The 27052-nt window shown below is 38.3% G+C and overlaps 1 protein-coding gene and 1 pseudogene across 1 annotated transcript; one reads left to right on the plus strand and one right to left on the minus strand.

The window, feature by feature from the left end:
- Positions 1-1342: 1342 nt before the first annotated feature.
- On the minus strand, positions 1343-26957 carry RNF168 (ring finger protein 168). The gene is made up of 6 exons (XM_090278229.1): positions 26079-26957; positions 21261-21337; positions 16655-16834; positions 14640-14761; positions 6757-6838; positions 1343-4020 (listed from the first exon to the last, which is right to left on the minus strand). Exons 1-6 carry the CDS (start codon positions 26377-26379, stop codon positions 3076-3078), a joined length of 1707 nt encoding a protein of 568 aa, XP_090134355.1. The 5' UTR covers positions 26380-26957; the 3' UTR covers positions 1343-3075.
- On the plus strand, positions 19032-20512 carry LOC150021718 (protein shisa-5 pseudogene; annotated as a pseudogene).
- Positions 26958-27052: the final 95 nt, after the last annotated feature.

Below are 27052 nucleotides of genomic sequence, written 5' to 3' on the forward strand. Positions count from 1 at the left end.
TAGGAACCTCTGGGACGCCAACATCCAAATCATAAGGGTACCAGAAGAAGAGGAAGTACAAGAAATAGAAAGCTTATGCGAAAAAATAATGAAGGAAAACTCCCCTAATTTGGTAAAAGAAATAGGCATACAAGTCCAGGAAGCACAGAGAGTCCCACATAAGCTAGACCCAAAGAGGACCACACCAAGACACATCATAATTAAAATGCCAAAGGTTCAAGATAGAATCTGAAAAGCAGCAAGAGAAAAGCAGGGAGCTACCTACAAAGGGATGCCTATAAGACTAGCAGTTGATTTCTGAGAAGAAACTTTGCAGGCAAGAAGGGACTGGCAGGAAGTATTTAATATGATGAAAAGCAAGGTCCTCCAACCAAATTACTCTATCCAGCAAAGCTATCATCTGGAATGGAAGGGCAGATGAAGTGCTTCCAGGACAAGGTAAAACTAAAGGAGTTCATCACCACCAAGCCATTATTATATGAAATGTTTAAGGGACTTACTTAAGAAAAAGAAAGTCAAAACTATGAACATTAAAATGACAGCAAACTCACAACTATCAACAACTGAATCTAAAAATAAAAAAATCCAGCTGAGCAAACCAGAAGAGGAACAGAATCATAGGAATGGGGATCATTTGGAGGGTTATCAGCTGGGAGGGGGAAGGAGGAGAAATGGGGAAATGGCACAGGGTTTAAGAAGCATAATCTGTTGGTACAAATTAGACAGGGTAAGTTAAGAATAATATAGGAAAGAGTGAAGCCAAAGAACTTATATGGACAACCCATGGACATGAACTAAGGGGGCTGGGATTGCTGGAGGGAAGGGGGGTACTCAGCAGAGTGGAGCAAAGGGAAAAGAAATTGGGACAACTGTAACAATATAACCTATAAAATATACTTTAATGGACCACACACACATACACAAAAACAAAACCAATCTACTAATCTTAAGAGTGGAAAAATGTATGAGCATTAGTAGAAGTAATATTACGCACCTTTTAATGTATTTGAGACATTTATATTTCCTTTATTGGGAAGTATTTTCCTTGGTTTAAATAAACTTTTCTAATTTTCATTTTAGGCTATTAAGTCTTTTTCTTAATGTATTAGTAGACACTTTATATAAAGGAAATTAGTTCTTTATAATGAAGTACATCTCTTCTTCCCAGTTTGCCATATCTTCCAACTTTCCTTTATAGTAGGTTTTGTAAAGTATGAGTCCATTTTTATTTTTAATATTTTAATTTTCTGATTCTCAACCTCTGCAGTTTTAGTACTCTCTGGGAAATTAGAAGTTCTTGTAACCCTTCCACAAAAAAGGAAAGAGTAGCAATAAATTCTAATAAATGACAAAATATTTAATAGTTTCTAACAAAAAGGCATACATAGTATGACTATCAGAAAGACTAATGAGAGAAATTTAAATTTATCTTAAAACCAGCTTTAGTCAGGAAGACTTCACAAATAAGTAATTAAATAGATAAATCTTAAGTACACCCCTCTATTCACACCACCACCACCCCTTTTTGGTCATGGACTAATGCAGGAAGATTTAATTACATAACTTTTAATTTGAGATCCATCAATGTCCTCCTTGAAAGGTAAAGTGAAATTGCTCTTAGAAAAATATAGTTTGTGAGAAATAAATTTTAGACAAATTTTGTAAAGTTTCTGACTACATGTCATTTCAGCACAATCACTGCCCAGAAGGCAATCCCCTCCCTTTTTTTTTAGAAAGGGCAAAATAAATTTTAAATTAGCATCAGAGGTAATTCTACCCCTAATTACCTACCCAATCAATATTGACGTAGATGCCATCAAATATGCAAATAAACAAATTTTAGTTACAAAATCTGGAGGAAAAAATCTCAAAAATGTATAAAAATATTGACAAAGTTAACCTAGATTAAGCTCTAGGACATTTTATTGTTTTTTTTTACCTTAAGAGAATGAATATCTAGACATCAGCAGAAATGCTGTTAAAACTGTTATTTGTTCAAAGTTGTTCATATTAATGACACAATGATTAAGATTCTCTAAATTTCACAAAATGGAAAGCATTGCCTGAATCCAAGTATCATACTATTTCTGTCTTTAAATACAAATTAAAGTCACTACCAATACAAATGATAATATATGGAAATAAACACATGGTTATTTATGTCTCAGGTTCTACAACATAGTATATTGTGATTTAACTCTCCTACAGTAAATTCCCATTAATAGATTCATAGAAATGTTAATTTCCAAAATTTCAGGTAATTTAATGACTGATTTTGATTTTGACACCAATTACTATGGTGTGAAAAGCTGTAAAACCTAAATGTTTTGTGTCATTTAGCTAAGAACAAGGGAGAATGCTCTAACTATTCCTGCTACTCCAATCTGGACCCAGTTTCTGATCACCCACTCAGTTCCAATGCTTCCAAATTGTCAGTTCGCTCTACTCAGCTTCACCTCTACTCTTAATTCCTTCTGCATCAAAAGTCTAGTTTTCTGTCAATCCTAATTTTCCCCAAAAATCTCATTTTTCTGATTTCATCTGATCCTAATCCATTTTAAATAAAGGAAAATGCTATAATGCTTAAAATAATTAAAAAGATAAAAATCAGATTAGTGTTATGGAAGACACATTTCAAGTGGTTTACAAATACATGGCAAAGTAGCAAAAAAGAAACCTTAAGATTTTAAACCTGATTCCATAACTATTGGTACTGTATAATCTTGCTTTGATTATTAGTCAGGCAAAAGGTGAGCAAAGGTCATAAAACATTCATTTTTTCTTAAAGAGAATGGCACTTGAAGATTTCTTGGGAGTTGGCTGGGCATTTTTATATCTATTATTTATAAGGATTGTCAAACTTAGCACATCGCAGTTATGAATCAGGACTCTTGCTTATCACTGACTTCGGCATAAGTACATTTATATATTCTTCCCTTGTAATCGCAGCCCTTCAACTACAATGAGTGTGCCCACAGAGAAGAAAGAAAAAAAATTATACACATTCCACAATAAAAGAGCATCACAGTACGGCTTTACTAGATTTTAAAAAACATTCCCTCATGCATGCATTAATTACTCTGTGTGTCTCTGAAACATCTGAAAAATACTTTTCTGTGACTTAATAGGCTGTAGGGAATGAGTACTTTTAGATACATTACAATGATCTCTAGCAGAATTTGGCAACTTCCTTCCATTAATGGGATGTTTCAACTCAATCTTAAAAGAAGGCTGCCAATTTTCATTTTTTTGGCCTCTCCGAGGTTTTGAATGCTCTTTATCAGTTTGTCCTTTTAAGTTCCTATCTTTGGAATTATTCCTCTGTCCATTTAGCAATTTGTCGGGAGGTGAGGGCGTGGCACGTAACTGATATTCATCTGGGGATCCTTTCTGCCGGTTTGGCTTCACTTGTTCTTTATCCACTTCTTTTTGAATTTGTAATGCTAATAACCTGTCCTGTTCTTCTTGTTTATGTCTCTCAAAAAGTAGGTGTTCCAATTCTAATATTTTTTGGGTAAAGCTGATTTCTGTTTCCTCTTGCTCTGAGGAAGATTCAGGGAACATTTTCCTTCTTTTTGCAGGAAAGCATGGATCCCTGACAGCTTCAAACAAAGATTCCTGTTTTTTTCTTTTGGAAATATCTTCCTTACTGATCAGGAGGCAAGACTCATTTTCTGTCTCAACTGTGTTACTTCCAATTATCTGCATCGTATCTGATATGGGGCACCCATTCTCTGTTTTGCCACAAGGCTTAACTGTAGCTTCATTAAAGTAGGGAACCAGGGCTTCAGGTCCCTCATGATTTATGACACATAATTCTTCATCATAATTGATTGGTTTCATTTTGACTTCTTCAAAGCACCATTCTGTACCACTGGCACATAACTGAGGCATAGATGACTCTATTGAAGACTCTGCACCTTGTTCTTGAATTTCAAGGGATATCTGTGGAGAAAGTGTAGGCATATCTTCCTCAATTTCTTGCCATATACGGCTCTTTATCTCACTACCATCTGTTTCCTATAGAAAACAGAAAAGGACTAAGTGAACCAGTGATATACATCAAGTCATAACATATATGTCTTACATTGATCATAGCTGAGTTGTCACTATTAGGTAGTTATTACTATCACTTCTACTAGGGTATATTGATTTTTAACAGTTATTTTTATTTTATGTGCCAATTTAGATTAAAATGTTCCCTCATTTCTACTCCAATGAAAACCTACAGCATAAAATGCACAAACTAGATTCTCTATACAGTCAACAGTTGGCACCATGACCTGATCTGTTTTACCTTATAAACTTCCAGTATCCCAGGGATAGCAAACCTTTTTTGTATCATGAACTCTTCTCCTTTTGGCATTTTGGTGAAGCTTACAGACCTCTCCTAAGAATAATATTTTTAAATATAAATACATAGGACCACAAAATTTATATTGCAACACAATTATTAAAATGTTAAAAGTTGGGGGTGGTGGGAATACTGGGGAGGGGTGGTGCTGGGCAGAGGGGAGCAAAGGGGAAAAAATTGGAACTATTTTAACAGTATAATCAATAAAATATACTTTAAAAATTAAAAAAATAAAAATACTCTTAAAAAATGTTAAAAGTTATGATGCAATGAGTATAAATAAGATCCATTGGCAAGTCTAACTTGTAATACTGAAGTAGGGATGAATATAAATATTTCAAGAGATCTGCAACAAATACAGAGTGAATTAAAATGAGAGGTCAGACAAAAGTAAAGATAAACTTTCTCTTCCATCTAAGTTCATATGTACTCTCTGGGTTCTAACCATAGACCTTAGGTTGAGAATCCTTGCTTTAGCAAGTATAATTCTCATTTATAGGTAAGTCAAGACCTAGGATTAGTTATGACCGCAGGAAAGCCTTAAGAAAGTCTTCAATAAGAATTTGCCCCAGGATGAATGGTCAGAACTGCTTACCATGCGCACTGCATCACAGGACGCAGTCAGGGATTTAAAAATTGGCAGCAGACATTTGGGCTAGGAGAACGCCATGTGGCTTTGAAAGGAAAGGAAGAACTCCATGCGGCTTACAATGAGGCTGGGAACTCCATGTGGTTCTGCATTAAGAGCTGGAAGGCACCACAACACAGGCAAAACCTCCCCAATCAGGATCAAATGAGTGGGGAGCTGCCGGTAAAGCTGAACTGTGTCTGTCAAGTAGGAAACTGTATCTCTGACTTTTCTAAAACTAGCCTGGTTTGGTAAGGGAGGCAGGAGGGAGGGGCAGGGGGAGAGAGGGAGAGAGGGAGAGAGGGAGGGAGGGAGGGGGAGGGAGAGAGAGAGAGAGAGAGAGAGAGAGAGAGAGAGAGAGAGAGACAGAGAGAGAGAGAGACAGAGAGAGAGAGAGAGAGAGAGAGAGAGAGAGAGAGAGAGAGAGAGGAGTTTTTTTTTAAGAAAATAAGACTTAACGGCAGAAACCCGCAAATAATCTGAATCTATATAACTATTAAATAAACAATTCTATTTCTTTTCACTAAAAGAAAAAAAAGAATTTGCCCCAGAACAAAATTATTCCTTGTTGGAGACATTCTGTCCTTTTACCTTCTTTGCTATGCATTTATTATTCTCGATAGCATTTCTTACAAACCAAGAATTTGGATTAAGGCACATTCTAGGTTGCTTACCTAGTTTTGCTGTGAATATGAACAACAGGGTAGAAAAAATAGCCCAGCCTTACAATGCCTCTTCCATCAATCCTTAGTTCTAGTATGAACCAGAGTAATCTGAACTTGAATCCTCCCTGTATTATCTCTACTTAAGGGACTTTGGGCAAGTCTCTAATCTCTTTGTGCCTTGGTTTTCTCAATTGTAAAATGGGCACAAGAAGGATATTTACATTAGGCAGTTGAAGGCTGCGATGAAGATTTAAAGAAAACACATACATTATCTGGCACACAGTACATGTTCCTAAAAACCATCTATCTGAATTGAAGAAAGAAAAAAGAAACCTGTGAGCAAGGGGTTAACAAACCTTTTAAGCAGGAAATAGACCTTGATGACAGACAGCTCACCTTTCCTAGTTCTATTTCCTTGAAAATCTGATAAGGGTGGGATGTCACCTGTTACTAGGCCACACAGCTTATGGTAAAAATGACCCTTACTGGTGAACTGCATTTGTACTGAAACTATGAGTGATCTACAAACACCAAGCTGGAAATCAAAGCTTGGGGCTTCTATAAGTGACCTATAACTCCTTTAACTGGGTGTGTTTCTTACAAGGACCCCTGGAAGTTACACTCTTGGGTTGTTATAATAACTGACTCTCATGGGGCATGAGGCCTCATATAATCTTTTAAAGTGAGGGTGGTACCAGGGACAGCCTATTCAGCTTTGTGAGTTTGATTACCTAGGTCAGGAATCCACAAACTATGGCACAGGAACCAAATTCAGCCTGCTGCTTTTGTAAATAGCCTTACTGGAACAGAGATAAGCTCATTCGTTTGCATACTATCTATGAATGCTTTAACATGACAACAGCATAATTGACTTGTGATTTCAGACCATATGGACTGCAAAGCCTAAAATATTTACTACCTGGCCCTTCAGAGAAGAAGTTTACTTGCTGACTTCTAGCTTAGGCAAGCCTAAGGTGACTAAGAAATGGTGGAAATGGTGTCCCATTTACTATAGTGACTTAAGAAAAAAAGTTAGGAACCCGCAAGTATTAGGAATCTACAGCATTAGGAAACATGCCAAAATAAGAACAGCTTTAGCATCCACATACCTCAGACGTAGAGTTTTTCTTGCCTTCCTGTACAACTTCAGAATGTGATGCTGACCCAAATGGAAATTTAGGTGACAAATACCTTTAAAAAAAGTTTACCAAAGTATGAATGCTTTGAAAGGCAAGTGTTATGTACCCAATATAATAAAGCCACCAGCTAATTATGCTGAAGGTTGTCTGGTTGCATGGCTGATTTGTCAGAAACAGCATAGTCCATCTCCTTGTCTAACATACTTTGGTCTAACTCCAGAGTGAAACTTATAAGGCTGAGTATTGATATTTTAGGGAAAAAACAGTAGAAAAGAAAGCAAAAATCAAATCTAAACATTTCTTCTCAAAAAAAGTAAGGTACAGAGCATCAAAACAAGCAAGACTATATAGTCTTACCAAATACTAGAAAAGATATTTTAAATCTGGAGAAAGAATATGTTGAGTTTTTGGGGTTTTTTTTTAATAGTTTTTGTTTTTTTTTAATGTATTGATTTTGGGGAGACAGACAGACAGACAAACATCAATTCGTTGTTCCACTTATTTATGCATTCATTGGCTGATTCTTTTATGTGCCCTGGTTGAGGATGTAACCACAACCTTGGCACAACCATGATGCTCTATCCAACTGAGCTACCATAAGGTTGGGGCCAGAGTGTTTTTTGTTGTTGTTGTTTGTTTTTTAAATGCCAGAAATTCTACATTTTTTTTATCATGGAGAAGTCCATAATTAGATACTCTTTACAACTTTGGTGTAGAGATTTTTATAACATACACATTTATACCAACTATCTGCTTTAGAGATAGACATATATCAACATAGCATAAGATTATATCTTTAAGTTTCTAAACATCTTTAATAGGTTGTTTATCACTAAAAATATAGTTTGTCATATAATAGAAAATGCTGTAAGAGAAATGGGAATAAAAGAACAGGTTATGAGATGGTAGGTATATTTTAAAAATTGTAAAAAATCCAAGCACATATACAACTAAGCTTAAAAATGGCAGAAATCTCCCAAAATTTTGGATGTCTTTTAGTGGTGGTAACTTTGGGTGATTTTCAAAAAGGTAGCTTTCATTTTTATAATGAAAAAAGAAATGTCTGATTGCAATATGTACAACCATAAGTTGCACTGCTTTCAAAGCATCAGTGAGTAGTATGTAGAATAAAATCTAGACAAAATTTCATAAAGAATAAATATCCCTTATAGACAACAGTGTCTAACCCACATATGTACTTACATCAACCTAAATACTCCACAAACTAATGAGAAGAAAAACCACGTTTTCAGTTGATTATAGAGAAAAACAGGAGTCCAGGTTTAGTTGCATTTTAATTTTCTTTCCCAAAGCTGAAGAATCCCTTCTGCCAAAGTTGGATGTTAATCACCAAGAAACTATATTAGTACCAAGAAAGAATTATTACAGCATAATAGTTGTTTTGAAATCCATAAACAAAGAACAAAACAAAATGTGATCAGATACTTATCCAACTTAATCACTGAAGATTTATAAACTTGCATGGAAATTCTTTACTTATAATAACCAACTAATATATGAATACATGCTCATTCTAAAAAACTAAACAAAAATGTAAGAAATATGTCATCATCCCTCATATGTAACCATTTTTTAAAAATGCATACTTCTATATAGTACACTCTCTTTTCCTGCAATTTTCTCACTTATATCTTACTGATCTTTCTAAGAGAGTATATCTCAGTCTATTTCATGAGAACAAATAGTTTACAAGAGAAGTTACACAACATATGTAAAAATCACAATACAGGGGTAGGCAAAAGTAACTTTAGTTGTTTGCATTGAAAAAGACATACATGCAGATTATAATTATTACAATAGCTTTATTAACCCAAAAGAATGTCAGTCACAACTATAAACCTACTTTTGCCCACCTCTGGGTATCAGGGTTGCAGGGAGGGGACTACTGACTGGGAAGGGCAAGAGTGAACCTTTTGGAAATATTCTATATCCTAAATCTGGAGAATAGCTTTGCCAGTGTAAAAATTCACCAAAAAGTATGCTCAAGATTAGTGAACTTTAATATATGTATGCTATACTTTAAAAAGTTTTAAAATTACATTACCATGAAAACTCTTATACTCACCACATGGTTTAAATAGGGGGAAAAAAATCACTAATTTTAAAATCCCTATGGGGTCTATTTGTTCCCTATGTCAGGGATGACTATCCTCAGTTATTTATCTCTTACTTTTAAGAATAGTTTTACCACACACACCTATATTGCCAAACACCTTATGGCTTCGCACTGCATGATTTTGAACCTTATGTATATGGGATCATACTACATGTATTCTTCCACAAATAGTTTACTCACAATAAATTTGAAGCCACTTTCCTAAATCATGCACATTTTCCTTAGCTAGAATTGATTTTCACTGCTGTTCTGCTGTTGGAATATGGGTGCTTCTGGCTCTTTACTGTTGACTAGTATAGCTGGGAACATGCCAGCACTTGTTTATACTCCAGTCACAGAATGTCAACCTTTTACACTCCCCTCAATTTACTATTTCTTATCCTCTACAACACTTAATATTGCTAGGAAGTTTAATTTGTCCAGTAGGGTGAGCATGGCATGTTAATTCACTATAATTTTGTGCTGTTTTTATTGAGGTATAATTGACATACATCGTAATTTGTTTCAGGCATGCAACATGATTCAGTATTTGTATATAATGAAAAATGACCTCACTATAATTTTAATTTCCTTAAAGTAAAAGTCACAGTGCCTCTTAGAGCTTAGTGTCTGGAGTGTAAATGTCCCTTCAGGTAATTCTGTTTGTACACTTAAGTCCAGTCACATTCAAGGGAGAAATATCAAAGAATTTGTGGACATATTTTAAAAACACCAAAGCTACCATAAAGGCTCCATAAACTGTGGTGTGTTTCTAAGCTAGCTATTATGTTGCCTCAATTATTTTGTCTTTCTATCCCTATGCAAATACCATGTTTACTCACTATAAATTTAACACCATTAAAAACACGAAATCCTGCCATTTGCAACAACATGGATTAACTTCCAGGGCATTGTGCTAAGTGAAGTTAAGTCACAGAGAGAAGAGAAACAAAACACCGTATGATCTCTCTCATATGTGGAATCTGGGAGGGGGAAAAAAAACCCAGCTCACAGTCACAGATATAGAGAGAAGATGTGCAGTTGTCAGAGGTGGGAGTAGCGGTGGGGGATGTGTGAGAGAAATGGGTCGACTCTTTTTTTCAGTATAAAAAATGTTTTAAAAGATTGTTTAGCCCTGGCGGGCGTGGCTCAGTTGGTTGGAGCGTCACCCTGTAGACCGAAGATTGGGAGTTTGATTCCCTGTTAGGGCACATATTTAAGTTGGGTGTTCAGTCCCCAGTTGAGGTATGTGTCAGAGGCAACCAAAAAATGTTTCTCACCCCTTTCCTTCTAAGATCAATAAGCATTTCCTCAGGTGAGGATAAAATAAAAGACCAACCAATAAGTTAGCAGTTTTTCTTAATTTTCAAACACCAGTAGTGTTTTTTTGAAATTTTTAAAATTTATTTTTAAAGAGACAGGAAAGGAGGGAGAAAAACACAACTATAGGTTGCCTCTCCCACGCCCCTAACTAGGCACCTGGCCCACAACCCAGGCATGTGCCCTGACTGGGAACTGAACCGGCAACCTTTTGGTTCACAGGCTGGTGCTCAATCCACTGAGCCACACCAGAAAGGGCAGTAATATTTTTGTTAATCATTTTAAATTTGAGGTATAATTTGTAACATAAAATTACCATTTTAAAGTACATTCAGTGGCACTCAGTAATTCTTCAGGTTGTGCAACCATCACAACTATCTATTGAGTTCCAAAACATTTCATCATCCCCAAAGGAGAGACAGTATATATTAAGCAGCTACTCCCCATTCCCACCTCTCCCCAGTTAGTTGCATCTACTAATCTGCTTGCTTTCTGTCTCTGCAGATTAACCTATTCTAGCTATTTCACATAAATGAAATATGGAACCCTGTGTGTCTGGCTTCTTTCACTTAGCGTGTTTCTGAAGTTCATCCACATTACAGCATGTATCAATATGATACATGCTTTTCAGAGCTGAATATTCCCTTGTATGGATATACATTTTGTTTATCCAATCATCCCTCAATGAACATTAGGTCTGTTTCCTCTTTTGGCTATTTGAAGTGTTATTTAGCTATTTATGTATTACTATTTGCTAAAATACCTGTTTCCAGTTCATTTGGGTAAATATCTAGGAGTTGAATGCTGAGTCATACAGTAATTCTGTTACATTTTCTAAGGAACTGCCAAAATGTTTTCCACAATGACTGTACCATTTTACATTCCCACTAGCAAAGATTCTACATCTTTGCCAGCACTTATCCTCTGCTCTTTTTTTGATTATAGACATCCTAGTGGGTGTGAAGTGGTATTTCATTGTGATTTTTACATTTCCCTAATGACTGATGAAGGTGAGCACTTTTTTACATGCTCATTGGTCATTTGTACATCTTTGCAGAAATATCTATTCAAGTCCTTTGTCCATTTTTTATCTTGTTGTTGAGTTATATAAAAATTCTTTATAGAATTCTAGGGACTACACCGTATCTGTTTTTAATTTTCTTTAAACTTTAATTCACTAGTTTTTCAATTTCTGCTTTTAAGTTCACCAATTTATTAAAATTTGTCAGGTTATTAGGTCCACTGTATTTCTAATAATTTTTTTGTACATTTCAAAATATATATATCTAAGTGCATGAACACTCTTAAGTTCTTCATGCTTTAAGCAAAATATTATATTGGGTTGGCCAAAAAGTTCATTTAGTTTTTTTCTATACAATGGCTCTAGTAGTGCTTAGTTAGTTGTCTTTAACTTCATTTGAAACAATTTTGTTAGATTGATGTTAGTGTCACATCAGAATGCATTTAATAAAAAACTTATCAAAATTGATGAATTTTTGTGCAGCCATTTTAATATTGAAGATGTAAGAAGATATGCAACATTTTCAGCGTATTGTTTTATTTTGACAAGAAAAGTAAACACGCAACTGAAACGCAGAAAGATTTGTGCAGTATATGGAGAAGGTGCTGTGACTGACCAAACGTGTTAAAAATGGTTTGAAAAGTTTCTTGGTACTATTGACATTTTGGTGAAATAACTCTTTGCTGGGGCTATCTTGTGCATTGGAAGATATTTAGCAGCACGCCTGGCCTATTCCCACTAGAAGCCAAGAGGAGGAGATAGCCAACATATCCAGAATAGCCAAACAATAAAGTTATTGGTGAAAATGAAAAATTTGTCTTTTATTTTACAGAAAAAAACTCAACAGACTTTTAGGCCAACCAAATATAATTATGCAATCTCTCTACTTTTCCCCTTTTAATAGTTTTTCTCTTGATTTCCATTCTGCATAATACTAACATTAAATATATTGCTATTGCCATATATGTTTTTTATTTTAGTAGCAACCCCTTCCTTTAACCCTTCCCCCACTCTAAATCTAAGAGTCTCTATCCCAAATTTCCACAACCCCAAATCCAAAATTTCTATCAATTCTGAAAGGAGGCAAATTACCTGCATATATTTATTCAATTGAACCAAAAGCCCTTATACGGCTCTGTAGCTTCAGCTTCACTGGAGAGGACACTCCAGCGTCATCGCAAGATGTCGATTCAACACGGGAGGAGACAGATACCGTGTCACTCCCGAGTCGGACTGCACAGCCATTCTCGGCGGTGCAGATAGACTCTTAAGAAGCTACACCATCGTCTCTCGAGACGGACGGGCATGGGCAACAGCAGACCCTCCATATCACCCTGCCCAGGCTCTGTAGCTTCAGCTTTACTGGAGAGGACACTCCAGCGTCATCGCAAGATGTCGATTTAACACGGGAGGAGACAGATACCGTGTCACTCCCGAGTCGGACTGCACAGCCATTCTTGGCGGTGCAGATAGACTCTTAAGAAGCTACACCATCGTCTCTCGAGACGGACGGCTGCCGACGACTGTAGTCCTCAAACTTTTCCAACTATGAATTACAATGGAAAAGCTTATATGCTCATAAAGTCCTATGATGCTGGAGGGGCATTATGGGGAGCTAAATCACTGCTCCATTGTTGACTACCTGGCTCATGCTTTGTGTATAGTAAAGAAGTGTAATGCATAAACTGGGAAAAAGAAGATGGATGAATGACCCAGATGGCAAATTATAAACTCCTTCAATGAGGATGACTTTATATGGGACCAGCTTTTCTCCCTTGAATCTAAACCAAGGGGGTAAAAAAATCCAACTGGTTAATTTTGAGAAAATGTGATCATGGAAACTCTGAGCAATCAACATTAAAAAAAAAAAAAAAAAAGAGAACTTCACATCCGTCTTCTAGAGGGAGAACTAAGAGAGGAGGAGATAGGAGATAGCCAACATAACAGACGCAGAGTTCAAAACACTGGTGATACTGATGCTCGCAGAAATGACTGAGTATGGCAAATGCGTAAGGGAAGAAGTGAAGGCTACACTAAGTGAAATGAAGAAAAATCCACCCAAAACCAATGGTGAAGGGAAGGAAGCTGGAGTTCAAATCAATGTACTGGAACATAAGGAAGAAATAAACAGTTAACCAGTACAGAATGAAGAAACAAGAATTGGAAAAAACAAGGAGAGCCTTAGGAACCTCTGGGACAACTTTAAATGTGACAACATCCAAATCATACAGGTACCAGAAGGAGAAGAGCAAGAAATTGAAAACTTACTTGAAAAAATAATGAAAGAAAGCTTCCCAAATTTGGCGAAGGAAATAAACATACAAGTCGAGGAAGCAGAGAGTCCCAAACAAGCTGGACCCAAAGAGGACCACACCAAATCACATCATAATTAAAATGGGAAAGGTTTAAAAAAAAAATCATTATGCTGTACACCTTGAACTACTATAATGTTATATGTCAATTGTATCTCAATAAAACTGGGAAAAGACAAAATTTAAAAAAAGAAATGGGAAAGGTTTGAGATGAAGAGAGAATCTTAAAAGCAGCAAGAGAAGAGTTACCTATAAAGGATTTCCCATAAGAATGTCAGCTAATTTCTCAAAAGAAACTTTGCAGGCAAGAGGGATTGGCAGGAAGTATTCAAAGTGATGAAAAGCAAGGACCTACAACCAAGATTACTCTATCCAGCAAAGCTATGACTTAGAATGGAAGGGCAGAAAAAAGTGCTTCCCAGACAAGGTAAAGCTAAAGGAGTTCATCATCACCAACCCATTATTATATAAAATGTTAAAGGGACTTCTTTAAGAAAAAGAAGATCAAAACTATGAACATTAAAATGACAACAAGCTCACAACTATCAACAACTGAATCTAAAAAACATAAACAAACTAAGAAAACAACTAGAATAGAACAGAACCATAGATACTGAGATCATATGGAGGGTTATCAGCAAGGAATGGGAAGGGGGAGAAATGGAGAAAGGGTGCAAGATGCATAACTGGTAGGCACAATATAGGGGGACATGAAGAAGAATAAAGGAAACGGAGAAGCCAAAGAACTTATATGCATGACCCATGGACATTATCTGAGGAGTGGGGAGAGGCAAAAGGGAAAAAAAGAAAATTGGGATAACCATAATAGCATAATCAATAAAATATACTTTAAAAAAAAGATGGAAAAAAACAACAACTTCACATCCTTTTACATGCTAGCCAGGAATTTAAGCTACATGAGTAGCCCTGTTATTTTCACTTCATATCAATCTCAGACCATCTGGGGGGTTTTCATGCCGAGTGCATGAACCAAGTTTTGATTATCAGTGGGCTATATGAACAAAAAACACTGGCATACAGTAGATGATAAATAAGTAATTGATCAATAGTCATGTTTACTTACTTCTGAATATCTCCAGTGTTTGTTTGTTTGTTTTTACTTTTCTTTTGCAACTTGCTTGAGACTGGATCAGATTTTCTGGAAATTATGGGAGAAGTCGAGACTTTTCCCTCACAGAAATTATTCTTTAATGAGAGAAAGCATAACAGACATTATGAAAAATAATTTTATAACAAAATAAGCTATTAATTCAACTAATTAACTCAGAATCCACAACAGAATTTTTCAGGAATTATGCTTACATTTAAATTCTATACACTCTTTGAATATTTATCATGTAAAAATCAAAATAAACAAGATTAAGTCCATCTAATTTGGTCTACAATAATTGCATTTTTATTCCACATTACAGAGCACAAAAGACATGATGATACTAATATTTTTAAAGATTTTATTTATTTATATTTAGAAAGAGGGGAAAGGAGGGAGAAAGAGAGGGAGAGAAACATCAATGTGTGGTTGCCTATTGCACACCAACTGGGTACCTGGCCTGCAACCCAGACATGTGTCCTGACTGGAAATCGAACTGGCAACCTTTTGCTTTGTGGGACAACGCCCAACCAAGACACATTGGTCAAGGCATAAGGTTCTTACCACACTATTGGGAAAATGAATATAACTGGTTGTGATAAACACTTAACTGTGGACCATCCAACTTTCACAAGTAAAATAAATCTACTCTCATAACCCCATGTGAAAACAAGAATTACAATAGTCTTTTGAAAGATAGGTAAAGATTCTCCTTTTTGATATATGGGGAGGGCAAAAGTAGGTTCACAGTTGTATGCAAAACAGTTCATTCTCAAATTATTTATTAATTATTGTTACCTATTTGTATTATGTAAATCCACTTTGCCCACCTCTGTATTTTCTTTGTTACCCCACTTGTTATTCTACAAGTCAATGTCTTTTATTTAACTCCCTATTGTGCACCTTTATAAAACTACTCCACTTAAATTTAAGAAAGTAAGTAAATAAAAAGGACATACAATCTAAAACTTGGATATATTATTATGAATGGTAGGCCTCTCAAAAAATATTCTGGATATACTTCATTTTAGTAAGTGTATTTTAACGTATTTATTGTTTGAAAAGTAGGGTAATTGTTTTTAGAGGCTCTCAAACCTGAATATACATCAGACTTCCCTAGATGCCTCTGGGAATGGTATTCACTAAGTCCCACCCCCAGAGATTCTGATTCAATAGATTTAGAATAGGTATGGAAGTTTATATTTTTAAAGAACTCCCAGGATGATTATGCCAGGTTCTTTCAAATCACTGTGTACCACTGTATTCTTTATTCTTTCATTTATTCACTTTCCCCTAAGCAGTAATTAAACTATAGCAAGATAATAAAATCCAGGTTCAAAGTATGAAGAATTTAATGTGCTTCACTTTCTTTCATTCTTCTTTTTTTGTTTAAAGTGAGAAAACATTTATTAGTGAAGCAGTGAGACAGTGGCTACTCCAAAGATAAGAGTAGCCTGTGCTTCACTTTCTGAAAATGATTTATATCCATGCAATGGAATATTATGCCACTTAAAAAGAATTAGATAGACTATGTGTAGTAATACCAGAATAAAATCTCGAAGATATATCAAGTAAAAAAAGCCAACGAAAAAACAGTTCAACTGATAAATCCTTTTTAGGTGACTAAAAAAAACAGTTATAAGAAACTCTTAATAATGCTAACCTTTGGGGGAAGGGACTAATGTAATGGAATAGAATGAGAGTGAAGATATGGGAAGTGGGAAAGGAAGCTTTCATTTTTTGCTGAATAGCTTTCCTACATAATTTGAATTTACTAATAACATATAAGAAGTTTTTTAAAAATATAAACTTGGATTAGAGCAAATATATAACAATATGCGAAAACTGAAAAAAAAATATAAAAGTTTTCAACAGAGCAAATATGTCAGAAAGCTTGTAGTAATGGTGAGCACTTCTTTGAATGTTTGAAAATCACACAGTAAAGCAACAGGAATATTAATACTTTAAAGTTCTCTCTTAAAACTTACAATATTAATGCTTAGCTTTCTTGCCAGTTCTTCATCACTTTTCAGCTGTTCTTCCATCTCTCTTCTTCTTTTCTCTGCCTGTCTTTTTTCTTCTTCTTCCTCCTCTGCCAATAATTTCTGTATGTATTCTTCACTAGCTTTGTTTTCTTCTTCCTCACTGGCTCGCCTCTCTGCCTCCACCTTAAAAATTAATAACAAACAAATCCTTCTCTGAACTTTTTAGTATACTTGCATTATTTCTTAATAAGAACAGCACATTTTTTTTTAAATGAACAAATTAGTAGGAATTAAAATATCTCAAATGAAGTACAAATCTGGAGAGGCAAATTCTTACAGAACAATTCAAGAAGTCTTTCATGAAGCCTCCCCAATCAGCTCAATGAAACCTTAATCACACCCTCATTCTCTCTGGCCTCAGTCCTCAATCACAGTTTCCACTACTACACTGTCATACTTTTCTCCAATTAACAGAATACCATGTGCTGACTAACTTAGACCAGGTTCCTGAAACAAACCCCTGCAATGGGAATGTAATGGTAAGAACTGACTTAGACTAACAGAACCTATCCCTGAAGTTTGGAAGAATCCCCAAACACAGTGGGCAGGAGTGGAGTGATGGCTGAAGAAACAACCACAATGGTTATTACATGATTTCAAACTCTGATTCTAGGATATGAGGACATGCTTAGGGCCATTTAAATTATACTTGTCCTGAGAGCAAACAAACAAAATACGAAGTCCACTTCAGAATTCTAAAGGATTTGACTCAAGCTTAAGTCTTTGATCCAATCCTATGAGAAAACTGAGGTTTAAAATGTTGGGGCTGACTTCCAGCCAAGATGGAGGCATAGACAGACACTCTACATCTCCCTCCACAACTAAGAAGGAATACAACTACCTCAAAACTAGAGACAACCAGAAGTTCCATAAAATCAAACCACATGGAAGTCCAGGAAACAAAGATATAAAGAAGAAATACTCGTCCAGACAGGTAGGAGGGGTGCAGCCGGGGCAGAGAGGACACGGTGTGGTGGCCACCCGGTGGAAAGCGCAGTCACACATTTTAAAAAGTCAGGAGGGACACCTGGGGAGCGTTCCCAGTTGCTCACCGGACCTTGCAGCTCACTGTTCCAGCACCAGGGAAAATCAAGCCTCATTGCCTCTGACTGTGCAGACCAGTGGGGGTTGGGGCGGAGGCAGAAACTGCCAGTCACAGCAGAGTCGGCTTGTTTAAAGGGTCCCCACAGTTCTAGAACGTCAGCAGACCCACCCACTCTGGGAACAATGGCCAGGGCAGCAACTAGAGAGGTGTTAGTCCGGTGCAGAAGTGGGAGAGGTGCCTGGAAAAGTGCTGGGCATGCGGCATTGTTCCCTCTCGGACCGCTCCCCCACATACAGTGCCAAAACGTGGTGAAACAGGTCACCCTATACTGACGAATCCCAAAGGCTCCGCCCCTTACAACGTAAGAGAAGTGATAGCTCTACCTGGGATGCAGAGGCAAACACAGGACCCTGTCAGAATGAGGAGACAGAGAAGTATGGCCCAAAAGCAGTAATGGATCAAGGTTTCAGTGGGAGAACTAAGTGACAAGGAGATAGCCAACCTCACAGATGACGAGATAAGACAACCTAAGAGACACAGAATTCAAAACACTGGTAATAAAGATGCTCATGGGCTTGACAGATATGCTTGAGTATGGCAAACGCATAAGAAAAGTGAAGGCTATGCTAAGGAAAATCCACACAAAACCAATGGTGAAGGGAAGGAAACAGGGGTTCAAATCAATGATTTGGAACGTAAGGAAGAAAAAAACAGTCAACCAGTGCAGAATGAGGAAGCAAGAATTGAAAAAAATGAGGAAAACTTCCCAAATTTTGCAAAGGAGATGGACATACAGATCTGGGAAGCACCGAGGGTGCCAGGCGAGCTGGACCCAGAGGGGACTGCACCAGGACACCTCATGACTGAGGTGCCAAAGGTGAAAGATAAAGAAAGAGTCCTGGGGGCAGTAAGAGAGAGGCAGAGTTGCCTACAGGGGGGTGCCTATAGGACTATTAGCTGATTTCTCAGAGGACACTTTGCAGGCAGGAAGAGACTGGCAAACAATGTGATGAAAGGCAACCTGCAACCAGGATTACTCTATCCAGCAAAGCTATCATTGGAATGAAAGGGCAGATAAAGTGCTTCCCAGACAAGGTTGAAGCTAAAGGAGTTCATCATCACCAAGCCATTATTATATGAAATGTCAAAGGGACTTACTTAAGAAAAAGAAGATGAAAACTAGGTTAAGGGCTCAAGACCCTCAAGACTGTGCCCACTTCAGGAGCCAGTCCCAAGTCCCAAGAGGGCCACTGGTAACTTCTGACCCCTGGCTCCCACGGTGAGGTGTGTATGGGTTTCAGAGGATACAACCTCTACCCGAAGGACTGTCCTGATTTCTGCTGTGGCTCCTGTTTCTACCACTACTGCTGCTCGGACATGGCGAGGAAGTTTGTATGGACCAAGGAAGGCTGTGCTGACGCTGGGGAGCCGTGGGACCAACGGCTACAATCAGATGCTGTCAGGAAGAGTGTGGAGAATCTGGAGCAGATGGCCTCGTCACTGAGGCTTGACTCCGACATGGACAGTGACATGCCAGGGTTCAGGGCAACTATTGCCGTCAGCGTGACCATCTTCGTGCTCTTCATTGTCACCATCATTGCCTGCTTCACCTGCTCCTGCTGCTGCCTGTACAAGATGTGTTGCCAGCCTCGCCCGGTCGTGACCACCACCACATCCACCACTGTGGTGCATGCCCCTTACCCTCAGCCTCCAAGTGTGCCACCCAGCTACCCTGGACCGTCCTACCAGGGCTACCACCCTATGCCCCCACAGCCGGGGGTGGCGGCAGCGCCCTACCCGACACAGTACCCACCACCCTACCTGGCCCAGCCCGCGGGCCCACCTGCCTACCAGGAGACATTGGCTGGAGGTGCAGCCATGCCCTATCCTGCCAGCCAGCCCCCCTACAACCCGGCTTACATGGACCCTCCGAAGGCTGCCTATTGAGCGCACCCCTGCACCTCCTGTTGCCACTTGATACGTCACGTGCATGTGTCTTTGTGTATGTGTGAACAGCTATGCGGGCACGGCCCTTTCCTCCCCGTGCAGGGTGTGTGTGCATCCTGTTTGTACACTTGTGATGCTGACAAGGTGGGGGACGATCCTTGCCAGAGTGGCTGGGACCATACTTTGTTCTCTTTCTCACTTCAGATAATGCTTCCTTGGAATCTCAAACAAAATTCAAAGAATGGGGTGGGAGTTCATTGCCAGGCCGCCCCAGGGACACCAGGAGGGGCTTGTCACCCAGGAGAGCACAGCTTTTTGTGGGCTAGATGCCCACATGCTCTGAAACCAATGACTAGCCACTGCTCAAGGCCATGGCTCGTCCCCAGGGTGCCTGTCCCCAGGGTGTACATCCCTTCAAAGACCCAGAGCTGTGACGCAGTGAAGCAGGTGAGACCTGGGACCTGGCTGAGCCAGGTTTTGATCCCATCGTTTGTGGGAGCCTGCATCCTGCCCGGTGGAAGGTGGGTCACCTTCTGATATCAAACACCTAAGTCAGCCCCACCCACCCGACAGCTGTGCACCTGGACTATTCCTGCACCCCCTTGGGGACCCCCTGGAGGGCCACATCCCCCTAAGCAGGCGGGCAGAGGGGCCTCTGTTCACCCACACACTCAGGTGTCCTCCCTGCAGTGTTTTTGTTTTACTATTAGCCAAACATTTTGCCTGTTTTCTGTTTTTAAATGAGTTGCTATGAGGCTGAAACCCCTGGGTCCTGGAGGGAAATTGGCTCACAGTGGAGAGGGACCGTCTGACCTCTGGTAGCTCCTGCTTCCCTCACATCAGCCTCAGCATATTCAGTTCCTGTACCCCAGTCTTTGGGTCCTTGCAGCGTGGACACCTGGGCCAATCGGCCATCTGGACCAAAGGTGGAAGGGGCCCCTGTGGCTGCTGACCCAGACACGATACCTCGGTGTCCCTCCTGTCTCCCTGTTCCTTTCTCACCAGACCTGTCTCGGCTTGTACTTGTTGACGTGTTTCTGAGTCGGGGTCTGCTCCTTTGTTTACAATAAATGCAGACTTTTGGAAAGAAAAAAAAAAGATGAAAACAACTATGAACACTAAAATGACAACAAACTCACAACTATCAACAACTGAATCTAAAAAATAAAAACAAAATCCAACTAAGCCAACCAGAATAGGAACAGAATCATAGGTATGGGGATTATTTGAAGGGTTATCGGCTGGGAGGGGGGAGAGGGAGAAATGGGGAAATGGTGCAGGGATTAAGAGGCATAATCGGTTGGTACAAAATAGACAGGGGAAAGTTAAGAATAATATAGTAAAGGGTGAAGCCAAAGAACTTATATGCACGACCCATGGACATGAACTAAGGGGGTGAGATTACTAGAGGGAAGAGGGGTACTGGGCAGAGGAGAGCAAAGGGAAAAGAAACTGGGACAACTGTAACAGCATAATCAATAAAATACATTTTTAAAAAAATAAAGAAAAAGAAAACACAGCAGAGAGTTTTTCTAAAAAGGAGTATTTAATTCCTACCTTGCTTATCTCTTCTTCATATTCTCTTCTCAATTCCCCGGGTTTACTTAACAGATGAACTGGCTGATAGTCATCAACTGTTTCAGATTAAGAAAGAAAATAATATGAGGCAACACAGAATTCTATGGCTAGCTTTATATTCTATTAACTTTATTTTAAAACACAAAAGTAAAATAAATTGTACAATTATTAACAATTCTGTCTTTAAAAAGTTCTATTTTAAAAGAAAAACCAGAGAGCCAAATGATACATGAATATGTATACTTAACTCTCTCTAGATGCCATTAAAATAACAGTAGAGAGAAATAGAAAGTAATCCTACACAGCACAGAGATTGAGGGAAGGGTCAATCTTTAAACAAAAAACTTAACAAGTTTGTAGGAAACAGTAAATCAATGTAAGACATGAATGTAGTAGAATAAAGGAAAATGTAGCCCTTGGACGGGAAGGACTATAGCCTAAGTGGGAGGGGGGAATCTATGCTCTATACCTAAAGAGCAGCCCAGGCTCAGAAAAACAAGGCATAATACAAGTACAATGTAGGACAGAAAATTCAAAGTTATAAACTGTCAAATTAGAATACTTGGCTGGTGGCATTTCTTCCTAGAAATGTAACTGCACATACTGTACATTTAAAGGTTCTTTTTTTAAAGAAACTGAACTGTCTAGATAGATCCATTGCAGCTATTATAAGAGGTAGTGACCCAGAGCAAAGCCCTTTGAAATCTGGCAGTTAGGGTGGCAAAGCATAATGGCCAGGTTTCCATCTGTTTAACCTCAATGTCTGCCGGTCACCAGTACTTATCCATGTATACTGAGCTTTTTTCGAGGGCCTCATTTTTATTTATTTATTTTAGAAAGAGGGAAAGAGGAAGGAAGGGAAAGGGAGGGGAGAGAGAGAGAGAAAAAAAAAAAAGAAATATTGATTGCTGTTTTACTTACTTATGCATTCACAGGTTGATACTTGTATGAGTATGTGGCCTGATCAGGATGGAATTCGCAACCTTGGCATATCTGGGCAGCACTCTACCCAACTAAGCTACCCAGCCAAGGCTCAGGGCTCAGTGTTCTTGGGCCTCATTTTTAAATATGAAAGCAAAACCAAGGATCACAACACATTTGAAATAAACCTACATAGTTAAAGAGAAACACTAAGCTATAAAAAGGGGGGGGGTATCTCCCTTGGAGTTAAATCCAAAAGAAGTGAACACAGCTGCCTGTTTAAAGGGGCAGCTGTTACTCAACTCTAGGTGACTACTACACTACTATCAGGAAACTTAGGTCCAGACAATCCAGAAATCCATACTTTAATGTAAAATCTCCCAATTTTAAAGGCTGGCACTAAATAGGTCACAGAAAATATGTCTACCAGCTTTGTAAAGCAATTTGCAAATTCTGCAATAGAGGAACTTAAAACAGTGATATAACTCTGTTTCAAGTAGGGACAGAGTATGCTAAATTCTTATTTAATTGAGCAATCCAAAAAGGATCCATTTGAGACAATATAGGGAAAATATAGGAGGGAGATATTTAAGATCCCTGAAAAAATAGGAAGGGCTAGAAAAAAGCCCAGGAAGAGAGGAAGGACAGGACTTCTATCATAGCACATCTCACAAAGAAGGAAAAAGCATGTGCGGACAGGTAGTACAATGTCAGCTGAGAGCTTAGGGGCTGGCAAACTTTTCCGATAAAGAGCAAGATAATAAACACTGTTCTGTAGGCTCTGCGGTCTCTGTCAGTCACTAAACTCTGCTACTGTATCACAAAAGCAGTCACAGACATAGATGAGTGTAGTGCCTGTGTTTCAGTAAAACTTCTTTCACAAAAAAAGATGTGGGCCAAATTTGGCCTGTGCACCACAGTTGGACAGCCCCTGCCTGCCTTAGTATATTCCTAACGATTAAAGTTATCAAATAAAATTCTGTCCCTTATTGTGTGTTTGGGGGTGGGGATAGGGGACAAATAGCAAAGAACTGTAAACAACTGGAAATGAAAAATTTTAAGTTTTTATTGATTATTTAAAAAGCAAATTTAATAAAGTAAAAAATAAAAATAGCTAACACATTAAGAACTTCTTAATAAAAAGAAAATCCAAGGATAGGAAAAAATGTCTCCAAATCATTCATCTGAATATATAAATTTAAAAATGGAATGGTCTTGTAACTCAGTGATTCTACTTCTAATATTGAAAGAATACAAGCACCCCTATGTTCACTGCAGCATTATTTACAAAAGCGAAGTTATGGAAGCAACCCAAGTGTCTATCAGATGAATGGATAAAAAGTTTGGTACATATATACAACGGAATGTTACTCGGCCATAAAAAAGAACAAAATCTTACCATTTGCAACAGCATGGATGGAACTAGGAGGGTATTAAGCTAAGTGAAATAAGTCAGAGAAAGACAAATGCCATGATTTCACTTCTATGTGGACTTTAAAGAATAATATAAATGAACAAACAGAAACAGACTTATAAATACAAAGAACAGCTGAAACTTATGATTGATTGCCAAAGGGAAGGGGATTTGAGGGAAAGGTGAAGAGATTGAAAAGTACAGATTGATAATTACAAAATAGTCATGGGGATATAAAGCACAGCATAGGAAACAATAGTCAGTAATAGGGTGATAACTACATATGGTGCCAGGTGGGTACTGTAAAGCATGATGGTCAAACCACTATGCTGTACACCTGAAACTAATACAAAATAATATTTTTTAAAAAACCAATTAAAAAAAAATTAAAGAGAACATATTCCTGCTGACACCATGATTTTGGACTTTTAGACTCCAGAATTACAAGAAAATAACTTTGTGTTGTTTTAAGCTACCTAGTTTGTGGTACTTCGTTATGGCAAGCCCAGGAAACTCATAGAATTCCATTCATATTGCAATATGAAGTTCTAGAACAGATAAAACTATCTATGGTGGAAAAAAAGAAGAATAGTGATTCACTTTTGGGGTGTGGGAGTAGGGACTAACACGAAGGGACATGAGGGAATTTTCAGGGGTGATGATAATGTTCTGCATTATAGAAGTTTGTATTACAAAGGGGTATATATATGTGAACACCCAGTGAAGGTACAATGAAGATTTGTGCATCTCATTATATGTGAATCTTACATTAAAAGAAAAAAATTATAACCTAATAATGATCTCTAATAACATCTATGCTTATATATTCAAGGGGAAGAAATATAATACTAATGGATAGATGAAGCTATGTGACACAGCAAATATAGTGAAGTGTTAAAAATGGCGCAGCCATGTGAACTCTGGCAGTTCCTCAAAAAGCTAAACATAGAATTACAATATGACCCAGCAATTCATAAGTGAAAACATATTCAAATACTTGTCCAAAAGGTGGAAAAAACCCAAATGTCCGTCAGTGGATGGAGAGACAGATAAAATATATCCATAAAATAGCCCTGACCAGTGTGGCTCAGTTGGTTGGGTGTTGTCCCACAAAGCAAATGATCTCCGGTTCGATTCCCAGTCAGGGCACTGCCTGGATTGAGAGTTGGGTACTGGTTGAGGCACATGTGAGAGGCAATTGACCCATGTTTCTCTCCCTCTTTACCCTCCCTTCCCTTCTCTCTAAAAATAAATTAATTAAAAAGAAAAGAAGACACAGCATACCAAGATTCAAAACAGCATAAAAAAAAAAATGTGTTTGTGTATCCATAATATAAGAATACTACTCAGCCCTAAAAAGGATTAAAGTATTGATATATGCTACAGTGTGCATAAACCCTGGAAACATCATGCCAAGCAAAAGAAGCCAAACACAATAAATCACATATTGTATATGAACACACTTGCAGGGTTCAATCCTGGTCAGGGCACATACAAGAAACAACCATTCCATGCTTAAGTGAAACAATAAATTGATGTTTCCTCTTTCTCTCCCTCTCCTTCCTCTTTTTCTTTAAAACCAATAAATTAAAAAATTTTTTTGAATGGTTAAAATAAAATAAAAAGTTAAAATAGCAAATTTGATATTATATGCATTTTACCACGATTTTTCCAAAAATAATGTTCAACTGTATGTGACTATCTCAATAAAGCAGTGTTAATAAAAGATAACTGCTGTTAAAAACATGACTGAAACAGCAAATTTCGTTTCATATATATATATATATATATAATTTACTACAATAAAAATAATTCCAACAACAAAAAGGCAAGTACACCAGAGCAGACACCACACTGAGACAAAAAAATATATATGCACAGCTTATTGATCCACATAAGTGATCAAGACGGTACAGTGAACTGTTCCATTTGGGGCATACTCAATAGATGCTGAGTCCACACTGTGAAGAGCTTTAAATAAAAATGGCCTAACTGAAGGAACTGGTCACAGAAAGCTACTTTAGGCTCAATGCATCCTTAAGATGGAAATGTATAAGCAAGTAAGTTTGAGAAAGTAATTCAAAGCAACAAAAGTACTAACAGGAATCCAGTAGTTTCCTTATCTCTGTTGTTGCTGTACTACCACTATTGCTCATCTGAATATTTATACAAATCATAAGAATAAAGACTCTACCCGAGCAATTCTTTTGAGTTTTCTTTTTTTTTCATTTTTAACCCAACAAACACCAACTGAACACAGCTTGAGTATTGTAACAACAGAATCTTGCCACTGACTTTGGGGCCCAAAGGACCAAACCCCCCCACCCCCCGCCACCGTTAATAATTTAAACAAATACTAATCGGGCTTTCTTTTTTAGCCTTTTAAAAAATGGATTAGCAGTGATTCGTTTTTAAAAGGATTTTGGGTTTTTTAGCCAATAAACACGCTGGGTTTTACTCACCGATTTCTTCTGATTCTTGCCCAGAGGCTCTAAGCTTGCACTCCTTTGGATAGTGTTTTTGAATTATATCCCACAGTTGTTTATTGATGAGAGAATTTCTTCGGGTATGGTATCGTGTCCACGAAGAGACCCGGCGGCGACAGAAGGGACAGCATAAACTCGCCTTTTCCACAGTCAATCGGAAGCATGCATTACAGACCGTGTGATTACAAGGCAGTGTTACGGGCTCAATCAGGATTTCCATACAGATTCCGCACTGGCATTCCGACAAGGAAGGGATGGCGTTTTCAGGTACAGCCATTTTAATATGCTAAAAAGGCATATTCAACACAACACCCGAAAGCCAAGGAATGGTATTTCCGGGCCAACCAAGGAGAAAGCAAATTAACAGTTTTGTGTTTAAATATTATGCCCACAGCTATCAATTCAGGGACTGGAGGCATCAAACACGTCTTGAAGCAAAAACCACCCTGCAGCCCAGGTAAACACTACTCTTACGGCGGTGTTTGTCCATGTTTAAGGCAGACGTCTAGTAAGAAAATGAACGTTTCCGCTGCTCGGCAACGCAGCTGGTGGGTTCCAGTCCTTGATATCGCGGAAGGTACGCGCCAAGTTTCCCTCCTCCCTCTTACCAGGTGAGGACGCTCCCTTGGCTGCCCAGGGGCAGCCTCTGGGCCACCCCTTCCGCCCGGACTGCTGGTTCCGCTGGAGCAGGATTTTCTTTTACCGTTGTTGTGAGGGCAGCGCACGGACCCTCGGAACCCAGGTTCTTCGGGTGTCCGGGCGCTCTGAGGCCATTCCTACCCTCTTTTAGGTCCAGCCGAAAAGCCTAATCATTGCGGTGGTGCCGTAGCAACCCACCAAGGGCTAGTGACGTCACAGCTGCCCGCCGAAATGGGCCCCGCCTTTCCAGAGAGCCGCCGAATGACAGAGACCAAGAACGCTCTGTGGGGCGGGACTTCCGGTATAGAGCG

The sequence above is a fragment of the Furipterus horrens genome, unplaced genomic scaffold (genome assembly GCF_987537825.1).
Source record: "Furipterus horrens unplaced genomic scaffold, mFurHor1.1.pri manual_scaffold_1, whole genome shotgun sequence".
Lineage (NCBI taxonomy): Eukaryota > Metazoa > Chordata > Mammalia > Chiroptera > Furipteridae > Furipterus > Furipterus horrens.

Coding starts and splice junctions, on each gene's coding strand:
- RNF168 (XM_090278229.1), bottom strand. CDS start 26,379: ATGGCTGTACCTGAAAACGCCATCCCTTCCTTGTCGGAATGCCAGTGC. Junction 21,338..26,078: donor GCAAGAATCAGAAGAAATCG/GTGAGTAAAACC, acceptor AATCTGAAACAG/TTGATGACTATCAGCCAGTT. Junction 16,835..21,260: donor ATGAAGAAGAGATAAGCAAG/GTAGGAATTAAA, acceptor TTAATTTTTAAG/GTGGAGGCAGAGAGGCGAGC.